This window comes from Sminthopsis crassicaudata, chromosome 4, assembly GCF_048593235.1.
Source record: "Sminthopsis crassicaudata isolate SCR6 chromosome 4, ASM4859323v1, whole genome shotgun sequence".
NCBI classification, from domain to species: domain Eukaryota; kingdom Metazoa; phylum Chordata; class Mammalia; order Dasyuromorphia; family Dasyuridae; genus Sminthopsis; species Sminthopsis crassicaudata.
In genome coordinates, this window is record NC_133620.1 from 353,045,294 (window position 1) to 353,063,298 (window position 18,005).

The 18,005-nt window shown below is 39.2% G+C and overlaps 1 protein-coding gene across 2 annotated transcripts in view; it reads left to right on the forward strand.

Moving 5' to 3' along the window:
* The first annotated feature begins 1,518 nt into the window (after positions 1-1,518).
* The window catches only part of ODAD4 (outer dynein arm docking complex subunit 4), a 97,694-nt gene continuing 81,207 nt past the window's right edge, over positions 1,519-18,005 (forward strand). The window contains exons 1-7 of one of the 2 annotated variants that reach the window (XM_074261542.1): positions 1,519-1,781; positions 4,921-5,052; positions 5,260-5,410; positions 6,199-6,260; positions 6,560-6,722; positions 7,721-7,945; positions 8,200-8,407. In XM_074261542.1, the coding sequence (XP_074117643.1) occupies positions 1,668-1,781; positions 4,921-5,052; positions 5,260-5,410; positions 6,199-6,260; positions 6,560-6,722; positions 7,721-7,945; positions 8,200-8,407 (1,055 nt within the window). In that variant the 5' untranslated portion in view covers positions 1,519-1,667. Of the gene's footprint in view, positions 1,782-3,556; positions 3,695-4,920; positions 5,053-5,259; positions 5,411-6,198; positions 6,261-6,559; positions 6,723-7,720; positions 7,946-8,199; positions 8,408-18,005 lie in introns of those variants that run through there. The other variant, XM_074261543.1, reaches the window with a different exon arrangement.

Genomic DNA, 18,005 nt, shown 5'->3' on the forward strand with positions numbered 1-18,005 from the left:
AAATCTTAAACTATATACATATAAAGGTAAATCAGTGGAACAAGCACATTATAGCAGCAGATAAAGATGGTAACCCTGTATTTAATAAGTGTAAAGATTTAAGTTTGGGAGATAACGATTCATTATTTGATAAAAACTGTTGGGAAAACAATGTAGTAGAAATTGGGCATAGACCAATATCTTAAACCATTTACCAAGATAATATCAAAATGGATACATGACCTAGATAAAAAGAGAGAGATTACAAGAAAATCTGAAGAACATGGAACATTTTGCCATTCAGACTTATGAATAGGCAAACATTTATACAGAGAGAGAACAATGTGAGGTATAAAATGGATAATTTTGATTAATTTGTTAAAAAAAATTTTATTAATGAAATAATTATAGCTAAGACCAGAAAGAAAAAAATTGGGGGGAAATAATTTAGAGACAGATTGTCGGACGAATGGAGTAATTGATGGTAAGTAACTTAAGTACCTGAAGCAGAATTCAGACTCAGGTGGGATTCCAGGTTCCAGCCTCTAACCACTAAGGCCACTTGGCTCCCAAAGTAGCTGTTTGACTCTGGGCCACAGACTTAACCTCCAGCTATCTGAGCTCCTCTTCAGCAAACTGGGGATATAGCAACAGTTTCCAGATTTGCTGGGGATGAAATAGACAGTATTTGCAAAGCACTGTGCAAATCTTCTAGCACTACTTGCCAGCTGTTATTTACACTCTACAATTAAACCAAAATGAGAAGCAATTTTGTCGAACCCAGGTTTAGGAAGACGGAACGGAATTCCTCCTCAGACCCTTTTACTCCAGACCAATCACTTAATCTCTCAAGATATCTTTTCTCATTTGTTTAAAAAAAAAAAAAAAAAAAAAAGGGATAGCCGGAGGAAATGGTCTTTCCACCTTTAAATCGGATTCGGAGATCCGCTCACCAACAGGACATACCCTCTGGGGTTACTTTTATTTGCACCAGCATGTGGACTTTAAGGTTGGAATAAACACACCCTTGGCTTTCAGGCTTAGATCAAGGGCGTCTCAATCCAGCGGCCCTCCCGAATCAATGGTTTGGTTTTTCCCCATCTTCCCCAGGAAACGCGAGTTCCTTTTAGAAAAGCTTTTATTTTGGGTTTTTCGTTTTCTATTTCCATTTGTATACTCACTCCTCATTTGCAAAGAGCTTGCAAATTAGATGCTTCATTCGTTCATTAATTTATATCTGCGTACATGCGGTAAACCTGTCCCCGCTGGAGTCCGGGATTTTTTTTGGGGGGAGGGGTCTGTCTTATTCTACAACTAGCAGGGAGATAAATAAACCTCAGGCTGGTAGAACAGAAGGGCAAAACATCTCCTACTTCTCGGCAAACAAGCCCAGGAGAGAGCAGTCCGGGAGCACGTGGAAGACACGCACGGCCCTCCCCCCCTCACGCTAGTCTACCGGGCGGAGCCCAGCTGGAGTGAGCGTGCTCCCCGGCTCCGGCTCCCCGCATGCGCACCACTCAAAGCGACCGACCGGGAAGAGGGAGGGAGGAAGAGCGGAATCGGAAGTGACGTCACGACCCCAGGTTGCTAGGAGATGGGTGTTATACAAGCTGGCTGGATCCCTAAAGGTTCCTGAACTCTTCATTGTTTCTTCCCCACAGGGTGTTTGATCCCGAAAGCGGGCTGTCATGTCGGACTTGGATCTTGAGGACCTTCGGAGCACCTTCCCCTCTTACATGGCGGAGGGCGAGCGGCTCTACTTATGCGGGGAATATCAGAAGGCCTCTCTGTGCTTCACCAAAGTGAGTGCCCGCTCCAGACCCATCGATTCAATCGTTGATCATCTATTGTCGTCTACACGAGTTTTTAATCGATTACCGATATATCCAGCTCCGGATGGATCAATTTCTGTCCAATTATCTCTCATAATCCCCAATCCATGCCGGGAGAGATACTCTGTTTCCCAGGATTGATCATTCATCATCCCCCTCGGTCCAAATCCATTACAATCCCAAACATTTTCCATTAACCATTTCTTTGAAAGATTGCTGTTAACTTCATCAATTTCCAATCATCTTTGTCCATGAGGGAGTTAATAATTATTACAGACCCAGCTGGGGCCACCTCCTCCCTGAAGCCTTCCAGACGGTGCTCTTACAGTCTCAGTTTTGCCTTTTCCAATGTGGATTCCTTGAGGGAAGAATTAGAATGTCTTTGTTTGGATTTTGTTTCCCACACATTACTTACGACTTTTGGTTCAGTCTGACTAACTCCCCGAGACCCCATTTGGCGTTTTGTTGACAGAGATACTGGAGGGATTGCCATTTCTTCAGCCCATTTTACAGATGAGGAAACTGAGGCAGACAGGGTTAATTGATTTGCCCGGGGTCACACAGTCAGGCCCGGCGTCCTGACTTCAGTCTGCTTCATCACCTAACTGTCCACTTCAGATTTAGTGTGTGTTTAATGCTGGGTAAGAAGTGTGTCGAATTGTAATGTGATGGGCACATACTTATTTTACTGCCTAATTTGGGGCATTTTTTTTTTGCCTCAGTTTCCTCATCTATAAAATGAGCTCAACAAACCACTCTAGTATCTCTGCCAACAAAACCCCAAATGGGGTCAGGACGAGTGGACACAACTGAACAACAAAACTCCTGTAACCACTTCCCTGAGTTAATTATCGATTCCTCTTAATCATCCACTAGATTCCTCTGAACCTCCTCCTTCCGACTGCTGTTCAAAAGTAGCATAAGTTGCTCCTTCCCATCAAGGACTGCTTCTCCAGCGGACACAGGAAGGAAGCATGGGATTGGATGCGTTTTTAAGATATCATTTGCTACAAAGAATACATTCTTAGGGGCAGCTAGGTGATGCAGTGGAAAAGTGCCCTGCCTGGAATCAAGCAAACCTATGTTCAAATCCCGTCAAGTATACCCACTAGATATGAGACCCTGGACAAGTCACTTAACTCTGTTTGCTTCAGTTACTTCATCTGTAAAATGAGCTGGAAGAGGAAATGGCAAAAATGGCAGGACAGAACATGAACAACGACAAATACATTCTTAACCCTTCCAGGTCTCACCAAAGAGCTCATTATGGGTCCCAGGCCAAACTCCTCTTGATCATTGTTTAGGCCATGATTGTCTCAGAGTGAATGTAGATGGCAGTTGTTTCAGTTTTGTCCAGAAGCCCCTCCCAGTTTGATATGTTTTTCTTTTTCTATTTTTTGAACTAGATTAAAGAAGCTGTTTAAAAAAAAAAAAAAAAAAAAAAACTTTTATTTTTCTAAATACACGCACAGATAATTTTCAACATTCACCTTTGCAAAAACAAGTTCCAAATTTTTCATCCTCTCTCCTCCCTTGTCCCTACAAGATAGCAAGCAATCTGATAGAGGTTAAATATGTGCAATTCTTCTAAACATATTTCCATATTTTTCATGCTACTGCAAGAAAAAATCAGATCAAAGGGGGAAAAAAAACACAAGGAAAAAAAAAAAAGCAAACAACAACAAAAAAAGGTGAAAGTACTATACTTGATCCACATTCAGTCTCCATAGTTCTCTCTCTGGATGCAGATAGCACTTGGAATTGCCTTGAATCACCTCATTGTTGAAAAGAGCCAAGTCCATCACAGTTGATCATCGCCTAATCTTGTTGTTTCTGTGTACAATGTTCTCTTGGTTCTACTCCTTCACTTAACATCAGTTCATGTAAGTAAAGACTTTAATTTAAAAAGGCTACGGTGTCCCACTGCATCCCAGATCATCTCCTGTCATCCTGATCTATTTCTGGCCACTGGAACCAGATGGCTCTGGAGGAGAAAGGGAGGCTGGCAGCTTTCCACATCCTTCCCTCACTTAAATCCAACTTGACACTTGCATGTTATGGCATCATCTCCCTGATGTCATGATCTAATTTAAAAATTAATGGAAGACAACAACTTTGAATCAACTGATCATTGGCATCCAAATTCTTTCTTGTATTTCCCAGGCACACACCACACTTGTAGCTAGGGAGAAACTAGTTTGGATAAAAATGACAACCAAGACCCATGAACTCGAGAGAGCATAAAGGAGACTCAAAGGGAAAGTGGCCCGGGGTGACGAATGGCATCTCTCTGAGAAAGGCAATTGTCATTTCTACTTAGAAATATTTTAATGAGAGAAGTCAAAGGCCAATAAAAAAAAAAACAACATGCTGTGGTTTTTGGTCATGGCATCACTAAGGAAAAAAAGAGACTGGTGGAGAGACAGAGGAAGTTGTAAGGGTGGGATGGAGCATGTATATGTGAATTTTTTTATAACTATTTTGCATCTGCAAAAATAAATTCATTCTCTAAGTCCTTTTAATAGACCACTGAAATAGTGACTCCTCAAGTTTCTATTTAAATGGAGGTGATGTAGCTAATCCAAACAGCATCTTGCCTGAAATTCCATTTTATAATGTATTTTGTCATTTTTTTAAAAATAGCCAGTTACTTCTTGGTTCTTATTGGTATAGGAGAAAATTAGTATAAGTCTGTTTTCTAAGAGTGTACACCAGCTAGAAAGTAGGAGGAGATAGTGCTAGAGCACATTTGAGAGTGGATAAAAAAGCAATGAAAGGCCCTTATAGGATAGTATTATATTAATGAAGCTTAAATCACTATGTAGATCCAGCTGCTGGTCCATAATTCCTAATTCATTAAAATAATCCATGTAGAGTTTATCAGGATTTTCCTGTTCAAAGATCAATCCTGGGTGTTTGACTGGTACGACTCAAGAGTCCCCCTGTTTCTGGTGAAGTTCCTTGCTATTTTTCAGTGTTATTAGGGTCAGAGCATCCCTGCTTCAACTCAGTCTAATAATCACTTTGCAGGGAGTGCTTTGGCCTGTCCTCTACCAGCATACCTCTTCCTTACTCTGGATGATACTAAATGTGTTGCTTTTTCCTCCAGGCTCTTCGCCTTCAGATGGATGACCCAAACTGCCTGGTTGCTCGGTCTAAGTGCTATCTGAAGTTGGGAGACTTGGAAAATTCGCTGAAAGATGTTGAGAAATCTCTCCAAAATGACCAGACTTTCTGCAAGGTAACTATGTGGTAGGAAGTCAAGGTAACAATGTAATGGACCTGATTTCTAGCCTGGACCTGGGGTCTGACCCCATTTCCTCATCTTCTCAGGTCACCTGTTCTAATCCCTTATCTCTACTCCCAAACCATGAGCCTCAAGCCAGAACCCACCTGTGCCTTGTCCTATCACTCCCACCATCTTGATTTCTCCCTTCTTTCACTCCAGGGAATTCTCCAAAAGGCTGAAACCTTGTACACTATGGGAGACTTTGAGTTTGCCTTGGTGTACTATCATAGAGGTTATAAGCTGCGACCTGATCGGGAATTCAAAGTCGGCATTCAGAAAGCTCAGGAAGCCATTAACAACTCAGTAGGAAGTAAGTGGCAGAGAGCTAAGAAAAGATCTTGGGAACTAACCAGGCCTCCATTCCCTCCTACCTCCATGGCCTCTGATGCTGGAGAGGAGCCAAGCCCCAAAATGTGAATGACCCCATCCGGCTCCTCGGCAGTTCTAAAAGAGGCAACTCTGGATTTGGTAACTTCTTATTTGCCATATGATTGAACCACCTACACAAGGGGCTCTGGTCTCTGAGCCTTCCCTCTGAGTGGAGCAGTCTTTGATTTTTTTCTTCAAAGACAGCAGTAATTGCAAAGGCTCCCCAAACATGTTTGCATCTGGGAAGCTGCTGAAGGGCTGGAATGGAGTTAGACCTGTCCCAGACAAAGCTTTAGCCCCTAGAGATGGACTTTTTTAGTCTCGAGCTGCTTTCCCAAGAAATGTGGTCCTGGGTTGCTGGTCCAACCCTGTGGCCTACTTATTACCTAGAGGGAGCAGTAATGGGGGGGGGGGGGTGTCATTAGTTTTCGTAGGAGGCAGAATGTGAAAATGACACAGGGTTTGGACAAGTGCTCTGTACCATCAGCTCCCACCCCTTTGTTTGGAAATGAAGCCACCATGGCCCTGGGCAAGAGTAGACTGACAGGCTTATGGAGGAACTGGATCGAGTCAGCAGCCAACTTTCCTGACCCCAGGTCTGCTGAGATCAGCATCAGCACAGCCCCCAGCCTTCCTCTGCCAAAGTCAACCCCTCCTGTGCTGGCAACAGTATGTGATAGGTCATGGTCAGGGCCGGCTAACCTACAAGGCCTGCTTCTGTCCTTTTAGGCCCTTCCTCGATTAAGTTGGAGAACAAAGGGGATCTCTTCTTCCTCAGCAGACAGGCAGAGGTAAGGGAGTGCCCTTCCGGGAAGAGTCCATGTGTTCTTGGGGATCTGTCATCCTCACCAAGGGAACTTCTCTCTCATCATGGGCGCATGCTCAGATCCTTCCACAGCCCAGATGTCAAAGGGATCCTGGGAGTCTGGCCATTTCCCAGCCTTCTTCTTGAATGAGCAGCAGCATGCCCGCTGCTATGGGCTATGGTTTCAGGCCTATGGGGAGATCCGGGGGAAGGAGGAGGAGAAGCCAGGCCTGGGGTCTTCTGCTTCCTGAGGAAGCTCTGCTTTGTCTTTCTCGGTGCTCTCAGAATATAAAAGCCCAACAGAAGACTCCAGCAAAGCCGATCTGGAAGGACACCAAAACAGAAAGTAAACGGAAGAGCTCCCTAAAGAGTGAGAAGACTGTTCGACAGCTGCTAGGGGAGCTTTACGTGGACAAGGAATATCTAGAAAAGCTCCTTAAGGATGAAGGTCTTATGGATTACATTTATGGAGATTTGGGGTGTGGGTCGATGTCCTCCATGAAGGGGGGGGTCTACTAAAGGTGGAAGAGAACTTAGAATCCGAGTCAGATTTGGGCCTCTGCCACTGTTGTCCACAACCTCAGTTTCTCTGTGCAGTGAGGAGAATGACCTGGACTAAGTGAAGGGAAGAGAAAAAAAAGATTTGAAATGAAAGTGCTGTTATAAGTGCTCAGGCCCGAGCCCAGGGATGATATGGCTACTGAAATCCCCAAATCTGACTAAAAGCCTTTTCTTTTGAACCAGTTTGTAATGATGTAGTGAGATTCTCCCAAGGCTACCACCCTCTCCCTGGCAGCTGTTTTGGCACAGATGTGCCTTCTTGGTTCCTGGGCTCCCAGAATAAAAACCTGTAATGTTGACTGTGAAGGGTGGGATGGCCTGATGCAGGCCCCAACCCACAACCTTCCTCTTAGCTTTGACCTACAATTGGGAGCCAGTTCCCAGCATGCACTATTTCACTTGGGGTTGAGGTCAAGCTTGGATCTCGGAGGGCCCCGTTTTGTCCCCTTTTCTAGAGCTTGGGCAGGGAAAGAAGCAAGCCTTCAAGAACCACTTCTGAGCCCAGGGCTTTGACCTCTACCAACTATAATAGGAGCCCAGATTGTTCAGAGAGCCCGATACTCTTCCAGATTTCTCTTTCAAATAAGTACCAACAATTCACTAGTATTCTTTTATTTCTCTCATAGTCTCAGGTATCAAAATCAGAGGTTTCTCCTCTGAGGTGGTAACTGGAAGAAAGATAAATGATGGAGCTGTGGTCTAACTCTTGGCCTGAGTGGTTTTTCCTCCGTTCAGATTTTCCACAACTGTGGCACAGGGAGAACCCCAAAGTATGGGTCTCTAACCAAGAATTCTCCTTTCATGTCCTCTCGGACTCTAGGCAGCATGACTCCCCCATTCCTATTCTTTTAGGCCTTTACCTTCTTCTCTTTTTCATTCCCAAAGACCTGATTAAAGGCACTATCAAGCGTGGAATGACTGTGGAGGACTTGATCATGACTGGCATCAATTACCTAGATACTCGGACGGACTTCTGGAGGCAGCAAAAGCCAATCTATGCTCGGGAGCGAGACCGGAAGCTGATGCAAGAAAAATGGGTCCGAGATCGGAAGCGCCGCCCATCTGAGACTGCTCGCTATATTCTCAAGAGCCTGGAAGAGATTGACCTGTGTAAGTGGTGCTGTACCCGGCTGTGGGGCAGGATCTGGTTTCCTGCTCCCTCACTGCTGCTTATGATGTAAGGGAGGTAGAGAGCAGGGGTCACACAAAAGGCCTGGGGCTAGAGGCCCTGGGAGGCCATCTGTCCAATTTAACTCTTCTCCATAAGGAGACATTGGTTAATAGTGCATGCACAATTCTAGACCTTCTGCCCAAACACCTGGCTTCCACATCTGAAGTCCTACCCCGGCCTCTTTCCTTCCCAGTACTTACTAGTGGCAATGCTGAGGGGAGTTGCCAGAAAGCTGAGAAGGTGCTGAAGAAAGTGTTGGAATGGGACAAGGAAGAAGTGCCCAACAAAGATGAACTGCTTGGAAACTTATACAGCTGTATTGGCAATGCACAGATTGAAATGGGGCACATGGCAGCTGCATTACAAAGCCATCGCAAGGATCTGGAGATTGCCCGGAAATAGTGAGTGTCATGCAGAAAGGTGGGAAGTTCTATGGATTGGAGTAAGGATTTGACCCTGAGTACTGAACTAGAGTTCTAAAATTGTAGCATGCACATCTCTGCTCACCAGGACAATTCTATTTCTTAGCTATTTCCCTTGGCTTTTTTTTTTCCTTCCATTTTGTAATATTTTCCCCCAAAATACATGTAAAGATAGTTTTCAACATTTATTTTTGTAGGACTTGGGATTCTAAAATTTTCTCCCTTCCTACTTTTCCTTTCTCTTCCCCAAGACAGCAAGCAGTCTGATATACGTTATAAATGTACAATCTTGTTAAACATATTTTCACTGGGAGGTGAATAGCATTTTTTATCACATGTCCTTTGGAATTATCTTGGATCATTATATTGCCAAGAATAAAATCTATCATAGCTGATCATTATACAGTATTGCTATTAAAATGTACAACGTTCTGCTGGTTCTGTTCATTTAACTCAGCATCAGTTCATGTAAGCCTTTCCAGATTTTTCAAAAATCCACCTGTTCATCATTTTTAATAGAACAATAGTATTCCACTATATTCGTATACCACATCTTATTCAGCCATTCCCAGCGTATTCCAGTTCTTTGCCATCACAAAAATAGCTGCTATAAATATTTTTGTGCATGTGGGACCTCTACACTGCCCCCCATCTTTTTAAATCTCTTTGGGAGACAGACCTAATAGTGGGTAAAAGAATATGCATAGTTTGATTGCCCTGTGGGCATAGGTCCAAGTTACTCTCCAGAATGGTTCATAACTCTAGCAATAATTAATGTTCTAATTTTCCCATATCATCTTCAATATTTTTCATTTTCCTTTTCTGTCATATTAGCCAATCTGGTTGGTATGAGGTGGTACCTCAGAGTTGTTTTAATTTGCACTTCTCTAATCAATAATGATTTATAGCATTTTTTGAGTCTGAATAGTATTTTATTTTTCCAATTACATGTTATTTTTTGAAAGATTTTGAGTTCCTATTTTTTCCCTTCCTCCCTTCCCTTCCTTCTCCCCAAGACAACAAGTAATCTGATAGAGATTATATATGTATAATATTTTTAAACATATTTCCAAATTTTTCATGTGAAAGAACAATCAGACTAGAAGGGAAAAAACACAAGGAAAAAAACAAATAGAAAAAAGATAAAACTAGTATGCTTCAATTTGCATTGTCTTCATAGTTCTTTTTCTGCATAGTTCCATCCCAAGTCAATTGGAATTGTTTTGGGTCACCATATTGCTGAGAAGAGCTAAGTCTATTATAGTTACATAATCTTGCTCTTACTGTGTATATTATTGTACTCCTGATTCGGTGTCAGTTCATATAAGTCATAGCAGGCTTTTCTGAAATCATAACAATAATAATAATAATAATCTATTACATTCATATATCATAGCTTATTCAGCCATTCTCCAACTGATGGGCAAACACTCAGTTTCCAGTTTCTTGCCACAAAGGACTGCCACAAACATTTTTGCCTCTTTTATGATCTCTTTGGGAGATTGGCCCAGTAGAAATATTGCTGCATCAAAAGGTATGCACAGTTTTATAGCACTTTGGGCATAGTTCCAGATTACTCTCCAGAATGGTTAGATTATTTCACAACTCCACCAACAATACATTAGTATCCCAGTTTTTCCACATTTCCTCCAACATTAAATATCTTTTCCTGTCATTTTAATCAATCTGATGGGTGTGAGGTGGCCCTTAGAGTTGTTTTAATTTTCATTTCTCTTCTCAATATGGGAGCTATTTAGAGCATTTTCATATGATTATAGATAGCTTTAATTTCTTCATTTGAAAATGACCTATTCATTTATTGATCATTTATCAATTGAAGAATGACTTGTATTCCTATTCATTTGATTCAGTTCTCTATGTATTTGAGAAATGAGTCCTTTATTAAAAACAATGGCAGTAAAAGTTGTTTCTCAGTTTTCTGCTTTCCTTCCCATCTTGGTAGCATTGGTTTTGTTTGTGCAAAAACTTTTTTAATTTAATGTAATCAGAATTTTATATTTATTGATATTCTCTATCTCTTATTTGGTCATAAATTCTTCCCTTTTCCATAGAGCTGACAGTTAAACTACTCCTTGCTCTCCTAATTTGCTTATGGTATCACTGTGTCTAAATCATGTATCCATTTTGAACTTACCTTGGTATAGAATGTGAGATGTTCTTTTATGCCTAGTTTCTGCCATACTATTTTTTAGTTTCCCCAGAAAATTTTATCAAATAGCGAGTTCTTCCAGAAGCTGGAGTTTTTGGATTATCAAGCAGTAGATTACTATAGTAATATATCTTACATACCTAACCTAATTTACTGGTTCTTTTATTTTCTGCTACTTTACAATATATTTTTAGATAAGGTATAGCTAGGCCATCTTTCTTTGCAGGCTTTTTCCCCATTCCCTGGATATTCTTGACCTTTTGTTCTTCCAGATGAATTTTGTTATCATTTTTCCTAAGTCTATAAAATAAGTTTTTGGTACTTTAATTGATTTGGCACTAAATAAGTAAATTAAGTTTAATAGAATTTTTATTATATTATTATTATATTACTGTCAATATTATTGAATAATGTTATATCATTTTTATTATATTAGCTCAGCTTACTCATAAGCAATTGATATTTTCCCAATTGTGTAGATCTGACTTTATGTGAAAAGTGTTTTGTGATTGTATTCATATAGTTCCCGAGTTTGTCTTGGCAGATAGACTACCAATTATTTTATATTTTCTATTTTAAGTGGTTTCTCTTTCTATCTCTTGCTTTTGTGCTTTGTTGGTACTATATAGAATTGTTAATGATTTATGTAGTTTTTTATATCATGCAATTTTGCTGAAGTTGTTAATTATTTCAAGTAGGTTTTTATTAGGATTTTATGATTCTCTAAGTATACTATCACATTATCTGCAAAGAGTGATGTTTTGTTTCCTCATTGCCTATTCTAATTCCTTCTCTATTTCTTCCCTTATTGCTAAAACTAACATTTCTAGTACAATATTGAATAATAGTGGTAGAAAAAATGGGCATGCTTGTTTTACTCCTGATCTTATTGGGAATGTTTCTAGCGTATCCTCATTACATATAATGCTTGCTGATGATTTTAGATAGATATTGCTTATCATTTTAAGGAAAACTCTATTCCTATGCTCTTTAATGTTTTTAATAGGAATGGATGCCATATTTTGTTAAAAGGTTTTGGGTTTTTTTGCATCTGTTGAGATAATCATATAATTTCAGTTATTTTATTGATATGGTCAATTATGCTGATAGTTTTTCTAATACTAAATTAGCCCTGCATTGCTGGTATAAATATCATCCCTCATAGTATATTATCATGGTGATATATTGTTATAATTTCTTTGCTATTATTTAAAATTTTTGTATCAAGCTGCATCAGGGAAATAATTTTCTTTCTCTGTTTTGGCTCTTTCTGGTTTAAATATCTGCATTATATTGTGTCATAAAAAGAATTTGTTAGGACTCCTTCTTCACCTTTTTTACCAAATAATTTATATAGTATTCAAACTTTGTTCTTTAAATATTTGGAGAATTCACTTGTAAATCCATCTGGCCTTAAAGATTTGTTCTTAGGGAATTCATTAATGGATTGTTCAATTTCTTTTTCTAAAATGGGGTTATTTAAGTATTTTATTTCCTCTTCTATTAATCTTGGCAATTTTATTGTAGCTATTCATCCATTAGATTGTCAGATTTATTGGCATATAGTTAGACAAAATAGCTCCTAATTGTTGCTTTAATTTTTTCTTCATTGATAGTAAATTCACCCTTTTCATTTTTGATGCTGGTAATTTGGTTTTCTTTTTTTTTTTTAATCAAATTAACCAAAAGTTTTATCTATTTTATTGTTTTCCTCCGTAAACCAGCTCTTATTTTTATTTTTTAGTTCTATAGTTTTCTTTCAATTTTATTAATCTATCCTTTGATTTTCAGAATTTCTAAATTGGTATTTAATTGGGGATTTAAATTTGTTCTTTTTCTAGGTTTTTTGGTTGCACACCCAATTCATTGATCTCTTCTTTTTCTAATTTATTCATGTAAGCATTTAGAGATAAAACATTTCCCCTAAGAACTACTTTGGCTGCATCCCATAAGTTTTGGTATGCTGTCTCATTATTGTCATTCCCTTTGATGAAAATATTGATTGTTTCTATGATTTTTTGTTTGACTCACTTAGTCTTTACGATTAGATTATTTAGTTTCCAATTAATTTTTAGTCTAGCTTTCCATGCCCTTTATGATACATAATTGTTATTGCATCATGATCTGACAAGGATGCATTTAATATTTTTTTTCTGCATTTGATTGTGAGGCTAATATATGGCTAATTTTTATGTAGGTTGCCATGTATATTCCTTTCTATTCCCATTCAATTACTCCAGAGGTCTATCATAGCTAACTTTTCTATAATTCTTTCTTGGGTTTTTTTTCATTTGTTTTCATCTGGTTAGATTTACCTTTTTCTGAGAGGGGAGGGAATTGAGGTCCCCCACTAATATAATTTTGCTATCTCTTTATTTCTATAACTCACTTAGTTTCTCCTGAGAGGGGAGGGAATTGAAGTCCCCCCATTAGTATAATTTTGCTATCTCTTTCTTCCTATAACTCACTTAACTTAAAAGTTGAATGCTCTACTACTTATATTTATTATATATATTTATTATATATTTAATATTATTGCTATTACTTTGTTAATGGTACCTTTTAGCAAAATGTAGTTTCCTTCCTTATCTCTTAATTATATCTATTTTTCCTTTTGTTTTATCTGAGATTAGAATTGCTGCCTCTGTTTTTTTAACTTCAATCGAAGCATAATATATTTTGCTCCAGCCTTTTATCTTTATTTTGTTTATATCTCTCTGCTTCAGATGAGTTTCTTGGAAACAACATATTGTTGGATTTTATTTTTAAATTCATTCTTCTACCTGCTTCCATTTTATGGGAGAATTCATCCTATTCACATTCACAGTTATGATTACTAACTATGTATTTCCCTCTATTTTATTTTCTCCTCTTTTTATACTTTTTTCTCTCCTTTCATTCTATTTCTCCTCACCAGTGTTAATACCTTCCTCAATCTGTCCTCCCTTCTACCATCCCCCTTTTCTTTTCTTTCCTTTCTCCCCTTCTACTTTCTTATAGGAAAAGATACATTTCTATACCCACTGAGTGTGTTATGTTATTCTGTCTTTGAGCCAAATCTAATGAGAGTAAGGTTCAAACAATGCTCATCCTTTTCCTTCATTCCCTCTATTATAATAGGCCTTTTGAGCCTCTTCATGTGATACAATTTGCCCTATTCTGCTTCTCATTTTCCTCTTCTCCTAGTACAAACTTTTTTTTACCCCTTAATTTTTTGTTTTTTATCATCTGATGTGATAAATTTCAAAGTCAGCTTATTACCTACACCTTCTGAATATGTATCCTAACTGTCCTAATAGAGAGAGAGCTTCTAAACTCATCTTCCTTTGTAGGGATATAAGCTGTTTAATCTTATTGAATAACATGTTTTGGTTTTTTTTTTTCCTTTCCTTTTTTACCACTTTTATGCTTCTTATGAGTCTTATATTTGAAGATAGAATTTTCTGTTAAGCTTTGATTTTTCATTAGGAAAGTTTGAAAGTCCCCTATTTCATTGAATGTCCATCTTTTCCCCTGAAAGATTATGTTTAGTTTTGCTGGGTAATTGATTCTTGGTAGTAGTCTTTAAGTCTCTCTCCCTTCTAGAATATCATATACCAAGCCCTCTGATTTTTTAATGTAAAAGCTGCCAAATCCTATGTAATCCTGAATGTGACTCCCTGATAATGATTTTTTTTCCCTGGTTGTTAGTGGTATTTTTTTCTTGACCTAATAATTTTGGAATTTGGCTACTATCTATCTTCCTTAGAGTGTTCATTTTAGGATCTCTTTCAGAAGATGACTGATGGATTTTTTCTGTGTTTATTTAATCCCTGGTTCCAGGATATCAGGGCAGTAATTTCTTGAAAGATGTCCAAGCTCTTTTTTTGATCATGACTTTCAAGTAGTCCAGTAATTCTCAAATTATTTCTCCTAGATCATTTTTCCAGATCAGTTTTTTTTCAATGAAGTATTTTACATCATCTTTTATTTTTTCATTCTTTTGATTTTGTTTGACAGATTTTTGATGTTTCATAAAGTCAATAACTTCTACCTGCTCAATTTTAATTTTTAAGGAATTTTTTTTTCAGTTAGCTTTTATACCTCCTTTTCCATTTGGCCAATTCTACTTTTAAAGGAGTTATTTTCTTCAGTAGATTTTCTCCCCCCCCCCATTTGACCAATTCTATTTTTTTATTTTTTTAACTTTTTTTTTTTTTAAGGGGTGTGAATTAGAGAGTGACTTGCCCTAGGATTATAGAGCTGGTAAATGTTAAGTGTCTGAGGTCGGATTTGAACTCAGGGCCTCCTTATTTCAGAGCCAGTCCTCTGTCCATTGTGCCATTTAGCTGCCCCCTAATTCCATTTTTTTAAGGAGTTATTTTCTTCTGTTAATTTTTGCACTTCCTTTTTTAAGCTGTTGACTCTTTTTTTCATAATTCTTCTGCATAACTTTCATTTGTATTCCCAATTTTTCTTCTATATCTCTTCCTTGATTTTTAAAATTCTTTTTGAGCTTTTCCAAGAGAACCTTTTGAGCTTGAGACCAATTCATATTCCCCTTTGAAGCTCCACATGTGGTCATTTTGACATTGCTCTCTTCTGAGTATGTGTTTCGATCTTTCCAGTCACCACAGTAGCTTTCTATGGTCAGGCCTCTTTTTGTTTTTTTGCTCATTTAAAAAAGTTGAGCTTTGTTCCTGGGACAGAGGGAGCCCCTGTCCCAAGCTTCTTGGGCTTGGCCTGGCCTATGTGGAGGGTCTAGGACTGGCAATCTGCCTTCTGCCCTGGGGCTAACGGATCTCACAATTGGCCTTCTGTTCCATTAGCCTACTGAAAGGCCTTGGTTGTGGACCTTTGCTGTGGCTAAGAGCCTCCTGCTGCCCTACCTTGCTACATCACTGCTGAGCTGTGCTTCCATTTTATCTGAAACAGACCTTTCCCAAAAGTTTGTATAAGTTATCTTCTCCTGGAAAATTGTTTCACTTAGTCTTTTTGTGGGCTCTGACACTCCAGAATCTTAAACAGATTCCCGGGGAGAATACAGCCAAACCATTACATCCCTAAGCCTGGGCCTGCTTTTCTCTCAATAGAATCTAAAATTACATGATTCCAAGAATGAGACTTTACCTTTATTGTTATTAAATGTCATTTTACAACAGGCTCAAGTTTCTTGCAGCAGGCATCTTTTTGAATCCTGATTATCATCCTGTGAATTAGCTGTGTCATCTGTATCATCTGCATATTTGAAAGGCCAGCCATTTATACTTTTATCCTGAGCCACTGAAAAAAATGGTAATCAGCACAGAACAAAACACAGTTCACTGGGGCATGACAGTGGAGACTATCTTCCAGATTAACATTAAATCATTAAAGATGACTCTTTGGGTCGGACTATTAGATCATCTAGCCCACATCTTTTCATTTGTTTTATAAGAATAGCACAAAACACTCTGTTAAACACTTTGCTGAAATCTAGGGAAATGAAACCTGCTGCATTCTTTTGATCCCACAGGCTAAAAATCCCGTCCAAAAGGAGGAAATCAGTGTAATGAGGGGATTGGCCAATGACTGCTCAGTAGTAGTTGGGCATAAATTGTTTTAGATGAATCCATGTTGGCTCTTATGATCATTGCTCTCTTTTCTAGATACTCCTTAACCATTCCTTCAGTTCTAGAACAATACAAAGAATTAAATTCAAACTCACTGCCCTATAGTTTCCAGGCTCCATTCCTTTCACTTTTTGAGGACAATGTTTGCCCTTTTCCAGTCTTGTGACTATCTCTTTCTCCATGATCTTTTAAAGGTTAACCACATTGGCTCAGCCACCATAGCTGCCAATTTTTCTGGTTTAATGACTCTGAAATGCTATTCATCTGGCTGGTGACTTGCAATCTTCCTGCCTCCTTACTTATCTTGGGTTTTGATTCCCTATTAGCCATTTGGGTTCTGGACTTTCCAATCCAAAGATTATTTTTCTTGGCCAAAAAAAAAAGTGAACTAAGTGTCAAACAATTAAACAGGGTATTTATCATTACTCCTACTCTAAGGAACAAGTCTGAACTTATCTGATCTTCCTGTTTTCTCCAATAGAGGCATTTTTGTCATGCTGTCAGCCACAACTCATTTTGACATTTCTTCTTTCAAATGCATGCTTTTGTTTTCAACTCTGTTATACCATCCTTTTTATATGTCTTCTAAAAATCTCAGTTGTAATGAATCTCCACTCAAAAAAAGAAAAAATCTCAGTTGAAGAACTTCAGGTATCCACATTGGATTCATTAGACAACTCCCCGCTTTTTTCTTCTAATCTGGTTAATACCCACAATCTGGGAGACTTAAGCTGGACTGTTTTGTCCAAGAGGGGTGAGAACTACTGGTCTAAATTTTAGAAACTGAGGGGCAGGGACCTTATACTCAGACTATTCTTGACCTTATACTTAGATGGCTTTGGAGATGTCATCTTCTATACTTAGAGTTAGCAGTTATCCTGAGGCAAAATGAACACTGGAGCCCTTAGTCTGAAAGGGATTCAGAGAAAGGGTGTGAAGCATACATGTAGCCTCTGCAGAACATTATCATGAAGTACATCAAGATCTCTTGTCGAGCTCCACAATATGTCCTTTACTGCAATACTGAACTCCGTAATCCAGGCCCACCATGGCTGTGATTCTGATCTTCATCCTGTCTCACCCTGAATGCCATTTTAAGTCCAGTGGCCAGATATAGATCAGTATAACTGAAGATGGCCTTGGATGCAGAGAGAAAGGGAAGGAGAGAAGGAAGGAAGGAAGGAAGGAAAGGAAGGAAGGAAGGAAGGAAGGAAGGAAGGAAGGAAGGAAGGAAGGAAGGAAGGAAGGAAGGAAGGAAGGAAGGGAGGGAGGGAGGGAGGGAGGGAGGGAGGGAGGGAGGGAGGAAGGAAGGAAGGGAGGGAGGGAGGGAGGGAGGGAGGGAGGGAGGGAGGGAGGGAGGGGAGGGAGGGAAGAAGGGAAGTCTTCCAACTGACCAATTCCAGGTGTGAGTCAACTTTACTAACAGAGGTGGTTGTTTGTCCTTTGTTCTCAAAGAGGACCATGATATCAGAGAGGTGTTGCCATGACATCCAAGTGAATTGGATTTAGTGAGGGAGGGTCATAAGTAATATGGCACCAAAAGAGGCACTGTGGTCTTGACTGCATTGATAGAAGTGTGATGTCAAGAAGTGTAGTCCCACTGAACCCTGCCTTGGTCATATCACTGCAGTGCTGTGTCCATTTTTGGGAGTTATACTAAAGCCCCCACACTGGGGTGCCAAAATGTACGATCCAGACTAGCTCTGGAGGATCTCAGGACCTGCCAAGTCCTTGGTCTTAGAGGAGGAGGGATGAGGTGGGACCCATGTGGATGGTCAAGCATGGAGTTCCTTTATTTCAAGTTCTCTCAGCCTTA